The sequence below is a fragment of the Melopsittacus undulatus genome, chromosome 5 (genome assembly GCF_012275295.1).
Source record: "Melopsittacus undulatus isolate bMelUnd1 chromosome 5, bMelUnd1.mat.Z, whole genome shotgun sequence".
Taxonomy (NCBI): domain Eukaryota; kingdom Metazoa; phylum Chordata; class Aves; order Psittaciformes; family Psittaculidae; genus Melopsittacus; species Melopsittacus undulatus.
In genome coordinates, this window is record NC_047531.1 from 45356692 (window position 1) to 45371884 (window position 15193).

Genomic DNA, 15193 nt, shown 5'->3' on the forward strand with positions numbered 1-15193 from the left:
TAGGCAGACATTTTCTCCTGGTGGGGAAATTAGCAGGAAGAATTTATCCCAAATTCCTTTTTCCAGGCGAGAAGAATCCTAACTTTGCCCTAAAAGGTGTGATGCAACCATTGATAAGTTGGTACTGGGACTGAAAATGAAACTGAGAGACTGTTCTGGTACAAGGGGAGAAAATATCAGTATTATGTAATTGTTAATAATACTTTCCTTCTCCTTTTTGGGTTAATGTTAGTATTCCCTGGCTTGCTTTGCTATAAATATTTATGATTACACAAAAGAAAAAATGGGATGCTCCAAAGGGTGGGAAAATCACGGTAACTATTTAGGATTCTCATCCTTTCTTTCATCTACAGAATCAAGGAAGAAAGCTGTTGTTTGGCTGTGGAAGTGGGGATGGAGAAGTCAAAACACAGCCTGCCCAGCTGGCAAGTTTAAAGTTGCAACCTAACATGCAGATCTGGGGATGTGGCCAGCCTGGCAATAGAATCTGTCCCATTTTTCAACCCTCTAATGGCAAAAACTGTACAAACCTGTTTTGTGGAGAGAAAAGATATATGGACCAGTCTTCCCGTAACTCACACCAGTCTGGCTTATAGACTTCCATCATCTTCCGGATGCGAAAGCACAGGGTCTGGAGAGACACAGCAGAAACAAGTGCCCCTGGTTACCTTCCACATGGCAGGGAGACTGAACTTGAAGATGGATTTGTGGTTTCCAACAGCACTGTGGTGTAACCCCAGGTTCCTTCCACCCAAGTACTCACATAATCTATCTCTTCATCATCCTCTCCCCGTTCCTTGCGGTTGTTCATCTTTGGGAAGATTTCTTTGGCAATACTGGGCATTTTGCCATTGCAGTCTTGATGTTCACCGGCCCCAGATGCTGCTCCCAGCTTATGGGTCCCCCTGTGGCCAGATGGGACAGAGGCCAACTCCGGAAGGTCACAGGAGCCTTTGTTGTCCAGGGAGAGGGTCCGGCGGTGATGAAACACCCTTCCTGTCCTATCTGGGTCCCCATCTGCTGCCCTGTGCCTTTCCTCAGACAGGAGGGATTCATGCTCAGCAGAGGGAAGTTTCTGCTTCAGGCTGTGTCCCCTGGCCAGGCTGTTCCAGCTGGAGCGACGACTCCCCCAGGCTCCACTGCAGCCCCAGGCACCATACTGGGAACTGTGAGAGCTGGACTGTAAGACAGTAGGATGGGGATTCAGAGACTCTGGGCAAAAGGAGGGAGCATATGATCCTATTTCAGATCACAGGCTTCTCCCTAGCCTCCTAAGCCAGGAGGTTGCCACTTTTCAGCCTTTGAGGAAGTTGCATGGTGGGAATTTAGCAGCAATCATTGTAAATCTGACAATAAATCAATAATGAGTTAGCAATGTTGTTGACCATGATTACTTTATAGCACCATCTGTGTTCAAAGTGCTTTTGGGGAACGTAAATAACAAAGCCAAAAGCCAGGTGCCTGATGTTGTTACACCTGCACAGAGCAAGACTAAAGCTCTCCAAAAATCTCACTGGCAGCTTTTTCCACTGCCCTGGGGTAAACGATAACACAAGGTACAGGGTGATGGATAATCTGACACACCGCCTTTGAGTTCAGTCTTAGTAAAAGGAAGAAATGAGAGAAACGGGCTTGTTGGTTACAGTCCAGTCCAACCACATCAGCAACTTATCATGTAGTATGTGGCTGCCAGCAATCTCTGTTTAGAAATAACAGAGGTATGAATCCTCTGAGCACTGATACAACCCCCAAAGCTGTGTGTTTTAGTGGAAAGTCCAGAAGCTGATGTTACAAGGTGGGTAGGTCTGAGATGCATTGGCTAGACAGCCAGCAGTGCTTGGGGAAGTGTTAAGGGGCAGAAGAACCTGCTATGGGGAGCTTCAGTTCAAGATTTCTCTCTTCACTGTTACAAAAGCTTCTAGAAAACTCGTCTGTTATGGGACTTGACAGTTTTGCCATCACCCAGTTATTCCTATGCCTTTAACTCACCCAGGACACCATATTGTGTCCTGTGCTCTAGGAAAACAAGGAAAGAGCAAGGGGACAAAACATGTTTCACTCTAAGAAGAAGTCTCTGTCTTCTTGCTGCTTCCCTCTCCTGCCAGAGGAATATTAAAGAGCTGAATCCCACACTCAATGGAATATAGGTCAGCAACCTGGAAATTGACTTTAATAATCTGGAAATTTAGATAAATAATGTGAACCGACCTGGCTTCCTAAAAACAGGCAATGTGCTTGTGTTTGAAGTCTACAGCAGCAGTGTAATCCTCCACAGCAATCTCCAGCTAACGGACAGAAAGACAACAGAGTGCTTGGACTTCAGAAGAAGAAGGGTACAGCACATTTCTAGCCACTCACCAAGGATCGCTGGTCGTAGGGCATTCTCCCCAGGGACATCACACTGCTCTTCCGGGAGCTGACAGCAACATGGATCTGGTCGGGCTGCAGGGAATTGCGCGAAGAGTTGGTGACACCCCCAGCAGCCAATGGTGGGTTGGAAGAGGGCAAGGATGGGTCCAAGTGACCATTAGGTGTAACAGGAATTGTACAGAGCTTGGGATCTGGGTGGAAAGATGCAGAAAGAAGAAAGAAAAAAGAAGAAGGTGGGTTCCTCACTATCCAGTGACTGTTTTGGTGTCTAAGCTGTTTAGCATGTTAGCAGCACCTAGCAGAATATTATCTGTTTCACATCAATCAACATGGATTCCTTCTGATTTAGGGTACTGTAGCAAAAACCGTGAAGACTTTGAAGTAATCTCCTCAGCCCCCAAAAGTGACAGCAGCAATCCTTGGGGCCAGGCAAATAAGCAGAATGCTGGTCAGGCAGGCTCAGGCTTATGGCCACAGCAAGAAGTCAAACCCTGGCAGCAAGGGGAGGAGAGTGTGTTTCTGCATGCCAAGAACAGACACCTGCATTTTCAGGCCTGAGCAAATACTGTCAAATGGGCCATTTAAAGCAGTTAAGCTGAGACACTGAGGAAGAGACTAAGATGTGAGATCTGCAGCCATCCATGTATTGGGGTCATCTTTAAATCCCTGCAATCATACTCTTCAACCCAATTTTTCGTACTATACTGGACCTCTTCAAATGACTCATCATTGACCTTGAAGGTCCAAGATACCTCTGAGGGGTATGCTAGGCACTGTGGATGACCATCAGCATTTGTTGATGTGCATGGAGAGGATGGGGTCCTGGATTTTAATGCCTGAAAGGACTGGAACAATCATTTCTCTTTCGACAAAAGTCACATATACTCGCCTGCACACAGTGTCACAGCCATGAGTGTAGCAGCAGGTTCCATAACCACTTCCCTATCTGGTCTCCTACGGGTTTGGCTGCCTATATTAAAAGTAAGCACTGATATGGGGTAGCCATGTAACCCAGGATCGCACTGCTGTGAAAACAGCTAAGTTGCCATAAAGAGCTGTGACAAGCCAGCACTAGAGCCACTGCTCCTTGTTGTGGGAGCTGCATTTAAGCTCAGACCTGTGTTTGTGGTCCTTGTTTGGGTTATGCTGTGAGTATGCTTGTACTTGTTCTTGCACCTTGCTGATCCCAATCTTGTCTTGCCGACTGGACTTTCTGGCTTGGCCTCAGACCTGCCTCACCACTGTGGACTTGCCTAGCAATCACTGAACCATTGGCTGACCCTTGCTAGTGTCAGCAGATCTGCTCTGCTCACCTTGTGTATATACTGTGCCTTTGTCAGTGTGATCCCTGCCCTCCTGCCTGGCTGTCCCTACCACCTCAGCTCCTCACTCACCATCCATCACAGAGCAAGCTACTCTTGCTGTTCCCTGCCACACAGTCCTGCGTGAAGTACAGTACCTCTTGCACAAAGACTTGCAGTCTTCAAGGAAAGACTTTGAGGGGTGGAGACCTTACCTGTCAGTCTGTAGGCAGACTGTTCTGACAGTTAATTATCTTTTCTTAAAAATATGTGTATTTATTCAGTCTGAATTTGCCTAGTTTCAACTTCCAACCTTTACAATCTCATTATGCTTTTTCTTCTCAATTAAAGAGCCATCTACCATCAGAAATGTCTCCTTATGTTTAGCACTTACAGAGTGTGCGATCAAGTAATTTCTCTGGTTTCTCTAAGCTTCATTACCTCTTGCAATAAGACAAGATTTCCAGATTTGTCTGAGTCCTTTTTAATGTGTTGGTATCCCTTATCCAAATGCAGGTCCAAGATATTGACACAGTATTCCTCAAATGGTGCCCCTGAAGCTAAGCAGGGACAGTCTCACTCCTCAACTACTAGTTGCTGTTCTGTTGGTCATTTAAGATCTGCTCCCTTTAGCTACCACATTCTTCAGGATGCCATCACAACTCTGTTTTTCTGCAGATAATATGACAGACTAGCACAAAGTTCAAAATGAAAACTGTTCTTGGAGAGTAAATTTTCTGCACAATCTGCTTTCAGACTTCTCACTAAACAACAATGGGAGTTAAGCAAATATGACTGAGCTACTGTACCTGAGCCTTCCTGGGCCTCTTGGAACTGATCTAACTCATCCATGTTTGATGAACTCTGATCTTCATCAGAGTATGACCGGTTGGCATCACCCTGGAACACATAAATTTAGAAGTTGGAAAGTCATAAACAGAAAAGATCATTTGTTCTTGTCTTTTGTTGCTAGAACAACTCTAAAACCCTCCTTAGCAGCCAGGCACAAATGTGATCACTGGAAAAGGCCTCACATGACCTGCGATGGCTGACATACTGCATTCTTGCTTTTGGAGGGACGAAGGATTCACCCTGGTAGGATAGGGTCTGCTGCACAGGGTGGAGATTTTGAGTTCTCTTCCAAAGGGCTTGTCCCTTCCCTTGCAAGAATTAATACTGTTGGTTTGGGTTTTTTTTTTAATGAGGCCTATCCTGAACTTAAGAAGGGAAATTACTGAAGTGTGATACTTCAGAAGTCCTCCACCCCAGCACCCTCAAAGGTCCTTAGTACCTTAGTACCTCTGTTTCTCCTGATGAGGCCTCAGTGGCAACTCACCTCAGCCTGGAAACCTTCCACAAGAATAGCCACCAGCAGATTGAAGAGGACGTAATTGCCAAATGTCATGAGAGCCACAAAGTAGAGGGATGCCCATGGTGAGGTGGAGGCCATGCCATTATAGAGCACAACATTCCAGTCCTCCTGGGTTAGAATCTACAACCAGGAACAGAGGCCACATAAACATGCAGGAAGAACCCAAAGGGGATTCTCAGAAAAGGGCAGTGAAAGGATATGCATCAGGACCCCATAGGCCCCTTAATTTCCCCATAACTATACACACACTGTCCCCTGTCACTGTCCATCTGTGGTAGTGCCCAATAGTTTCAGCTGAGTAAAGAAAAAAAGGCAGCCATAAGGACAGTCATGTTCTGAGGTGATGGTGTTAAATACAGGAGTTGCCACACAGAAGTGATATTTGCAAACCGTCTCCTAGGGAAGTAGGACCGTCTGTGTCTGAGAGATACACCAGTTGTCTGGTTGAAGTATGCAGTTGTTCTTCCTCCAAACATCACATGCCAGCTCCTTTTGTGCAGCCTTTAGTGCTGTTAGGAGCAAGTGCAACACTCCTCAATGAGAAAAAGCACCTCCTGATCCTCTTCACTTTGCTCTGGCCCACCCATAGAGAGAAAAATGGGTTCACCTGGAAGACAGTGACAATGGCCCACAGCAGAGAGTCAAAATTCTTCCGGTCAGGAACTGTATCTCCTGTGTCTGTCCTGAGGCTGAACTTGCAACCAAAGATGTGCATTCCCAGGATGCTGTTAGGACAAGAAGTGGAGATGGTATCAAATATAAATGTCTCTTCCATCACAATGAGCTCATCAGAGTCATTCTTTTTTCCTCCCAACAATCTCATGTAACGTCAAAAAAGGGAGGGGTGGAACAACACAGCCAGACCTCTGGGACCTATCTGTGAAGAAGGAGCTATGTATTGCACCCCTATAACTCACGAAAACCCCTTGCTTTCCACCTGTACTGCTTCAGAGGCATTCCCACAAAATTGTCCTTCAGATCTGCTCCTTCATCATTCTTATTTGCTTTCATTTTTATTCATCTCCCTACCACTGCATCTGATGAACTTTCTTGGTTGCTTCCTGCCACCTTTCTGCCAGTCAGCCTCCAGTCTGAACTCTTCCTGCAGCCAGTGCTGATTACCAATAGACTTAACCTATCCTATGATGGGACACGATGCTCTACATGCGCATTTGGTGGCAGCATTTCTCCAACCCATCCAGGCCAAATCTTCAGCTGCTGAGCCCAAATTAGTGCAACAGTAACCTCAGCCCTTATGAACAAATAAGCATTTGTCACTGCTGCCTGAGCCTAGAGCAATGAGCAAGATGAGTCATGCAATCATGCTCTGAAGTTGCTGTCCACATGAGCCATGCAGTGCTCCTCCAAAACACTTTGAGGCAACTAACTGCCTCCTCACCTGAATATAAAGATGAAGAGCATGAGCAGCATGCAGAAGGTGGCTACGTTGTCCATAGTCTTCATCAGCACCACAAGCTGGCGGCGCAGTGCGGGCATGAAACGCACCAGCTTCAGCACCCGCAGGAGACGGAAAGTCCTCAGCACAGAGAGCCCCCCATCTGCCTGGCCAATGATCTCCCAGATGCTATGGCCCAGAGAGGCACAAGGGAGTACAAGGAACAAAGTAAAAGACAAGTGAATGAACAGAAAAGAGAGAGAAAAAACAATGCTAATCCTAGTTTTCACCTCTACATTGGCAGCAAATATAAAGGGATAAGAAGGAAAATCTGTTTAAGGAAGATAGAACTAGAAGCATATACTATACGCATGTACTTATACATAGAAAGCTGCATTTCTCCCTTCAGATGAGCATGGCACTGCATGTTGCAGGAGTGAGGAAGGGACTGCAGCGTTAAATTTCAGAAAGACAGGTTCTTCTACCACACATTAAACATTAAACATTTTAAAAATATTTCACAGTTAATATTTGTTATGGATTTACAAGGCAATCACAGTTGCCTCCATTCTACAGGGGAAAGAACTGAGGGGCAGAAATGCTATGTGGCTTGCCTAGGGTGATTCACCAAGTGTTGGGAAAAGACATCTTGTTCTCCCCATCCTTGGTCTTGTGCATCAGCTCAGCTCCTCCTAGTATAGGTGCTAAATCCTTTTGAAAAGGCACATGGAAATGTGCAAGCTCTTTAGAACTCTTTTCTATGAATGTTTCAGTTGATCCCCATGGCCCTTGTCACCTGATGATGACGATGATACTGTCAAAGATGTTGTAGGGGTTGCGGAGGTAATCAAAGAGACCAAAAGCAGCAAGTTTCAGGATCATCTCCAGGGCAAACATGCTTGTAAAGACAACATTGCTGATCTCCAGAATGTTGGTCAATTCTTCTGGCTGGACAGAAAGCAAATTCAGATAGTCAGAACTAAAAGCACCCTGAAATTATGGGAAATAAAGTGCCACCCTTCCCAGGGCTTTGTAGGGATCTGCGAGGCTTCCACAGGTGAGATTAGAGCTGGATAGAACCACCTGCACTCCAAATACTCTGCATATTTACTACCTTCATCATAGATTACGTCTCTAACAAATTCTTTTACTAGAGATGGTCAGGATCCCCACAGCCATTTACAGAGACAAGGCTGACCAAGTGTCTCCCACATCTCACTGCACACCCAAATAAAGGCTGCTTTATTTGTGCAAAGAATTTGAGTGTTTTTTTATGCAGGGCAAAAGTGCTGATCTGCCTTTCTTCAAGGTCTTTTTCCTCTGAGGTTTCCACATGTAGCTAGCACATTATTTTGCTATCATTCTGAAAACATTTGAATGATAGGAAAACAGTTCCCCACCTTCCTCTAAATCTCACTGCACTTCTCCACCCCTTTTCCCTCTGTTTTTATCTTTATAATTTTTCTTTCCCCCACTTCCCACTAAATCCTTTGTATACATTGCACATCTACGGGGCTATGATATAATAGGCATCACCGAAACATGGTGGGATGGCTCCTTTGACTGGAGTGTTGGAATGGAGGGTTTTAGAGTGTTGGAATGGAGCTTTTTAGAAAAGACAGGCCCAGTAGGAGGGGAGGGGGAGCTGCCCTTTATGTTAGGGATAGGCTGGAGAGTATGGAACTCTGTCTGGGGACAGGTGATCAGTTAACAGAAAGTCTGTGGGTCAGGGTTAAGGGGAAATTGGTGATGGGACACAATACTGTGGGGATATGTTACAGACCGCTTGATCAAGAGGAACCTGTGGATGAAGAACTCTACAGACAAATAGGAAAAGCCTCACACTCACAGGCCCTTGTTCTCATGGGGGACTTCAACCACCCTGACATCTGTTGGGGTGACGGTACAGCCTGGCACAAGCAATCCAGGAGGTTTCTCAATTGTGTGGAAGACAACTTCCTTCTGCAAGCAATAAAGGAGCCGATGAGGAGAGGTACCCTGCTTGACCTCGTGCTCACCAACAGGGAAGGGCTCATTGGAAATGTGACTCTCCAGGGAAGTCTTGGATGCAGTGATCATGAGATGGTCGAATTTGAGGTCCTCAAGACAGTGAGAAGAGCATGCAGTAAGCTCACTGCCCTGGACTTCAAGAGAGCAGACTTTGGGCTCTTCAGGAACCTGCTTAGCAAGGTTCCATGGGATATAGCCCTAGAGGGCAAGGGGGCCCAAGACTCTTGGTTAACGTTCAAGGATCACCTGCTACAAGCTCAGGAGTGTTGCATCCTGACTAGAAGGAAGTGCAGCAGGAGGGCCAGGAGACCTCCTTGGATGGATAAGGAACTGCTGAGAAAAATTCACAGGAAAAAAGAGGCTTATAAAAGGTGGAAACAAGGACAGGTGGCCTGGGATGAATACAGGGATGTTGTCAGGGTAGTTAGGGACCAAGTTAGGAAAGCTAAGGCCCAACTGGAGCTAAGCTTGGCAAGGGATGTTAAAGATAATAGGAAGGGATTTTATAGGTATGTAGCGGCTAGAAAACAGACTAAGGACAATGTAGGCCCCCTACGGAAACTTTCAGGAGAACTGGTTACACAGGACTTGGAGAAGGCTGAGGTTCTGAATGGCTTCTTTGACTCAGTCTTCACTGGCAAAGGCTCTGACCACACCACCCAAGTCTTGGAAGGCGGATGCAGGGACTGTGAAAACCTAAACCTTGGGCCCACTGTACATGAGGATCTGGTTCAAGACCATCTTAAGAACCTGAACGTACACAAGTCCATGGGACCTGATGAAATCGATCCGCGGGTCCTGAAGGAGCTGGCGAATGAAGTTGCAAAGCCACTGGCCATCATATTTGAAAAATCATGGCAGTCAGGTGAAGTTCCTGATGACTGGAAAAAGGGAAATATAACCCCCATTTTCAAGGGGAAAATGGATGACCTGGGGAATTACAGACCAGTGAGTCTCATCTCTGTGCCCAGCAAAGTCTTGGAGCAGATTCTCTTGGAAGGCATGCTAGGGCACATGAAAAACAACAAGGTGCTTGGTGACAGCCAGCATGGCTTTACTAGGGGAAAATCCTGCCTGACCAATTTGGTGGCCTTCTATGACGGGGCTACAAAAGTGATGGACAGGGGTGGAGCAGTTGACGTCATCTACCTGGACTTGTGCAAAGCGTTCGACACTGTCCCACGTGACATCCTTGTCTCTAAATTGGAGTGTCATCAATTTGATAGGTGGACCACTCGGTGGATAAAGAACTGGCTGGATGGTCGCATGCAAAGAGTTGTGGTCAATGGTTCAATGTCCGGCTGGAGATCAGTAACGAGTGGTGTCCCTCAGGGATCGTTGTTGGGACCGGTCTTGTTCAACATCTTTGTCAGTGACATGGACAGTGGGATTGAGTGCGCACTCAGCAAGTTTGCCGATGACACCAAACTGTGTGGTTTGGTTGATACACTGGAGGGAAGGAATGCCATTCAGAGGGACCTTGACACACTTGTGAGGTGGGCTGATGCCAACCTCATGAAGTTTAACCATGACAAGTGCAAGGTTCTACACCTGGGTCACAGCAATCCCAGGCACAGCTACAGGTTAGGCAGAGAAGAGATTCAGAGCAGCCCAGCGGAGAAGGACTTGGGGGTGTTGGTCAATGAGAAAATGAACATGAGCCAGCAGTGTGCGCTAACAGCCCAGAAGGCCACCCGTATCCTGGGCTGCATCAAAAGGAGCATGACCAGCAGGTCGAAGGAGGTGATCCTGCCCCTCTACTCTGCTCTTGTGAGACCTCTCTTGGAGTATTGTGTGCAGTTCTGGTGTCCTCAACATAAAAAGGACATGGTACTGTTAGAACAAGTCCAGAGGAGGCCATGAGGATGATCAGGGGACTGGAGCACCTCCCATATGAAGACAGGCTGAGAAAGTTGAGGCTGTTCAGCCTGGAGAAGAGAAGGCTGCGTGGAGACTTCATAGCAGCCTTCCAGTATCTGAAGGGGGCCTACAGGGATGCTGGGGAGGGACTATTCATTAGGGACTGTCATGATAGGACAAGGGGTAACGGGTTCAAACTTAAACAGCAGAGGTTTAGATTGGATATAAGGAAGAAATTCTTTACTGTTAGGGTGGTGAGGTACTGGAATGGGTTGCCCAAGGAGGCTGTGAATGCTCCATCCCTGGCAGTGTTCAAGGCCAGGTTGGATGAAGCCTTGGGTGATATGGTTTAGTGTGAGGTGTCCCTGCCCATGGCAGGGGGGTTGGAACTAGATGATCTTGAGGTCCTTTCCAATCCTAACTATTCTATGTTTCTATGATTAGTTCTCTGTTCTTGTTCCAACAGCCTTTTCTCATGCCTCTATCCTTAAAGCGATCCCAATAATTACCTGCCGATAAGGGAGAGAAAGAGCAGGAAAGAGGGAGAAAAGGAGAAAAATGAACTCCAGGGAAAAAAAAAATGGAAAAAAAGGAAAAAAAAAAGGCAATCTGACCCTTCTTTCAGCCCCAGTGAAACAGCCGACCAGCAGAGACCAATGTGTTTGTGCATATGAAAGAAAGTGTTTTAATGACTCCATCAGCAGAACAAGTCTGAGCAAATTAAATTACTCCTCCTTTTGTTTTCTGAATCAATGACTTTTTTTTCAGTGAGTGCAGCCTTGGAAACTTCCCTGACAAGGTCAGGAACGGGTCTAGACTGTTTCCTCAGAAATTAAATTTTGCTTCAGAGGGAAACAGAGGCTGTACTGATATCTTTGATGAGGGATGTCAGGATCTTGCCATCGCTGTGAAACAGAGGCAAACCGAATTTGGGATGGACTCACCTGCTCAAAGCACTTCTCACTCAGGGACTAGGACTGCACCAGGCCAAACAGCAAGGGCTGAGGTCTTGAACAAAGTGAGAGAAAAACTTCCTCGCAGTATAATGGGTGACATCTTGGAGCCAAGTTAGACAACCCACGGCCTTCAGACTGCATGAGACTGATAGGGCAATTAACCTGATGCTGGACATCACCTTTCCAAGCAGCAGCTGAGGGGGACCTGCTCCAGATGAAGGTGTGCCACCTTCTCAAGCAGAGGAACAAGGCATGGCAGCTCCAAGGCACTTCTTCAGGGCTCCTCTGGCCCAGATTTCCATGTTTACCTTGAAGTAGTTATGTCATACCTCAAACAAGTTTGCATATTTGATGTTTAATGTACTGTGCCACTAAGCCTCAGCTCCGAGCCTTCAAGGGGGGTCTAATCCAGGCTCCATGGTAGCAGGCAGTACTGTTCTCACTGTTTGGATACCCATGCTGAAAAGGTGGCTGAAGACTCCTTACTTCCTCCATGTTGGTCTGAGCTATGAGTGAACCACACTTTTAAGCATGCTCTTTTAAGCATGTGAACAAAACTGCAAAAGCCTGTTGTTTGAGGCAAGAGAGGACACACACTCCTGGCACTGCAGAAATGAAAAAACAGTCCCTGCAGGTCAGAACCAGCATTTTTACCATCAGCTCATTATTAATGCCCACTAGAACGGCAGTCATGGTCTCTCCCTGAGGACGGCAAAATTGCTGTTTTACTGAAGAACAGCCTTTGTGTTGGCTGTACCCATTACTTACTCATCTGTTAGAAGGTAAAGTATGGAATGCAGCTCTTGGGCCTGACCCTCCCCCTGAAGCAGGGGGCTGTTTTAACATCTGCTCTGGGACCCCCAGGGGCCCAGATCCTCCCAGGTGAGTAAATGGACTGGAAACTGCTCCTCACTTCTGTGGCTTTCCATACCCTTTGCTGACTTCTTGCACTCCTCATTGCAAATTTTTATTGAAATACTTAATTTCTTTAAAATAAAGGAGATGGCTCAATTTCCATCAATTATTGTATTTTGAATAAAAAAACATCCTGAAAAGAAGGGGGGAAAGAAGGGGGGAAAGAAGGGGAGATAAGACTGAAGAGAGAGAAACGACAAGCAAGTACACATAGGAAGGGAAAGATGAAGATCACTTCGTGGAGAGCCAGCCAGTAATGACACTTGCTGGGAACATGAGGTCCATATGCTAAACAGAGATGTCAATTTCAGCCTGAATCAAATGATTGTCAGTGAGAATGAGCAATGTATAAAAGCGACAGGCTATGATGGTGGATTATCCTCCCCTCAGCTGTCCACACATTCTCTCTCAAGGAATTGATGTTTGAAAAGCCATGCTTGCATCTTGCTTGTGGAAAAGGTCATCTGTTCCCCTGTCTCTCCTTCCCTCCCTGACATCTGTTTCTCTAGGCAAGCCTCCACCTGTTAGTCTTTTTCTAATGGGCCATCAATCAGCTCCAGCAGAGCATCCTTCCTAGAGAGAGGGGCATGAAAGACTGAGCAGGAAAAGGAAGGAGAGATGGGCAGAGAGAAAGGCAGTGAAGGAAGAATCAAAAAACAAAGCTAAAAAAAAAACCTTAAATAAACTCACTGGCACCCACAAGAAGTAGAGATTTTATTACTTTTTTCTTTTTAATGGAGTAGGGTTCTTCCTGGAGAAGGAAGAGAAACACGAAAGGAATGAACTCAGGAAAACAAAGAAGAGAAAAAGAGAGGACTAAGCTGGAGAGGTACACTCCCTGGATAAAGGAGGCATTACAGCTGTTTCTGGAGATACAAAAAATTCAGCACTGTGCAAAGAGCCAGAAGCTGGGGCCAGGGCTGCAAGGCTGGGGACATGAGGGGCAGTGTCCTGTGTGGGGATGCCCTCGCACATGAGGTACTGGGGCCATGAATGGCAGTGGACACGGCTGGTGCAGAGGACTCTCTCTGGCCAGGGAAGTGTAACTTAATGAGGCAGGCAAGCGAAAAGGAAAAAAGTGGTCTGATAGGCTGGTTTACCCATCACACTAAGAGAGAAACTTGAACAAAACTGGGGAAGCTGAGTATTAGGGTGAGAAGGGTGGCTTGAAGGGGAGAGAAATCACAGAGGACAAAGCATGCCCAGAGCCAGTGTCTGAACCAGGCCGGTTCACCTACTCTGCATACGGATCTCTTTCCAAACCTGAAACTACCCAATTCTTCATGGCACAAAATCCTTCATCCCTAACAATGCAGATCAAATACTGAGCATGAAATTTATGTATCAGATCTATTTCAAAGTTCCTGCCCAGTGATCAGAAATTAGAACTGGGGCAATAGAGGGCAGCAGCTCAGCTTTTTTCCCCTTTTCAGTTTCTTACTTACATTAGAGTTCTTATGTCAGATTAGACTGAAAAAGTAATTAGTCCATTAACTGACAGGAGCCAGAAACTGCTGTACTGTCAAAAAGGTTTTCACAAGGAAGTCTGCGGCTTCCTTGGGGGCAGGGTAAGGGACTTCACCAGAAAACTCCCTCATCATATTCAGCCCTGGAGCTACTATCCTTTATTAGTCTTCCAGGTGGGCAATGAAGAAATCAATTCAAGAAGCCTGAGGAGACTCAATAAGGACTCAGGGCCTTGGGGTTTAGTGTTCAGGAGCCAAAGTAGTGTTCTAGTCCCTCCTGCCAGTCACCATCAGTGACAGTGTTTACATCAGAAAAAATCTCAGTAATTAAAAGCTGGCTCCATGACTGGTGTCAGTGCCATAACCTGCATTTTTCTGATCATGGGCCAATCTACATGGCATCAGGCCTATGAGCAGTAGATGGGGTATGCTTGTGCCAAAGGGGGAAAAGGATTCTAGCCCAGGAGCTAACAGAGCTTATAGGCATCACTTTCTACTAGGCTAGAAGGGGAAAGGGGGAAACACCAGGCTCGCTAGATATGAGCCACAGGGTAGTGTGCCATTGTTGGAGTCCAGATCCACAGGGCAACGTAAATGCATTTATGCCAATACCTGCAGCATGGGCAACCAACAGGAGTTAAAAGCCATTGTGCAGCAGGGAAATCATGACATAACTGACATCACAGAAACATGGTGGAATGATTTGCGTCATTGGAGTGCTGCAATGGATGGCTGCAAGCTCTTCAGAAGGGATAGGCAAGGAAAAAGAGGTGGTGGGGTTGTGTTGTATGTCAGGGAGCACATCAACTGCCTTGAACTCAGTGATGTGAGTGAGAAGGCTGAATGTTTGTGGGTGAAGATCGGGGGGAAGGCCAACCAAGCAGATATCCTGGTAGGAGTCTGTTATAGACCACACAGCCAGGATGAAGCTACAGATGAAGTGTTCTTCAAACAACTGGGAGAAGTTTCACGATGGCTTGCCCTTGTTCTCATGGGGGACTTCAACCCCTGACTTATCTGCTGGAAGTACAACACAGCAGAGAAGAAACAATCCAGGAGGTTCCTGGGGGGTGAGAAAGGTAACTTCCTAACCCAGCTGGTTAATGAGCCAACTAGGGGAGATGCCTGGCTGGATTTGCTGTTTGCAAACAGAGAGGGACTAGCAGGTGATGTGATGTTTGGAAGCTGTCTTGAGCAAAGCAATCACAAATGGCTGAATTTTCAATCCTTAGAGAAGTCAGGAAGAAGGTCAGCAAAACCTCCACCTTATATTTCTAGAGGACTGACTTCAGTCTATTTTGCACACTGGTTGGCAGAACTCCTTAGGAAACATTACGGAAGGACAAATGGTTTCAGGAAAGCTGGACACTTCAAGAACGAAATCCTTAAGGTGCAGGAGCAGATGGTCCTCATGTGCTGAAGATCAAACTGGTGGGCAAGAGACCAGTCTGAATGAACAAGGAGATAGTACTGGAACTCAGGAAAAACATGAGAATTTATCACCTGTGGAGGAAGTGACTGTCACCCCATGAGAAGTACAAGGATGT

The 15193-nt window shown here is 46.4% G+C and overlaps 1 protein-coding gene across 1 annotated transcript in view; it reads right to left on the reverse strand.

Annotated features, from left to right (window-relative positions):
• CACNA1I (calcium voltage-gated channel subunit alpha1 I) overlaps window positions 1-15193 on the reverse strand; it is a 156662-nt gene that overhangs the window by 24048 nt on the left and 117421 nt on the right. The window contains exons 10-17 of the mRNA XM_031049972.2: window positions 7236-7387; window positions 6443-6628; window positions 5651-5768; window positions 5008-5163; window positions 4481-4571; window positions 2359-2561; window positions 764-1180; window positions 531-631 (exon numbers count right to left, since the gene is read on the reverse strand). Coding sequence (XP_030905832.2) covers window positions 531-631; window positions 764-1180; window positions 2359-2561; window positions 4481-4571; window positions 5008-5163; window positions 5651-5768; window positions 6443-6628; window positions 7236-7387 — 1424 coding nt within the window. The remainder of the gene's footprint in view (window positions 1-530; window positions 632-763; window positions 1181-2358; window positions 2562-4480; window positions 4572-5007; window positions 5164-5650; window positions 5769-6442; window positions 6629-7235; window positions 7388-15193) is intronic.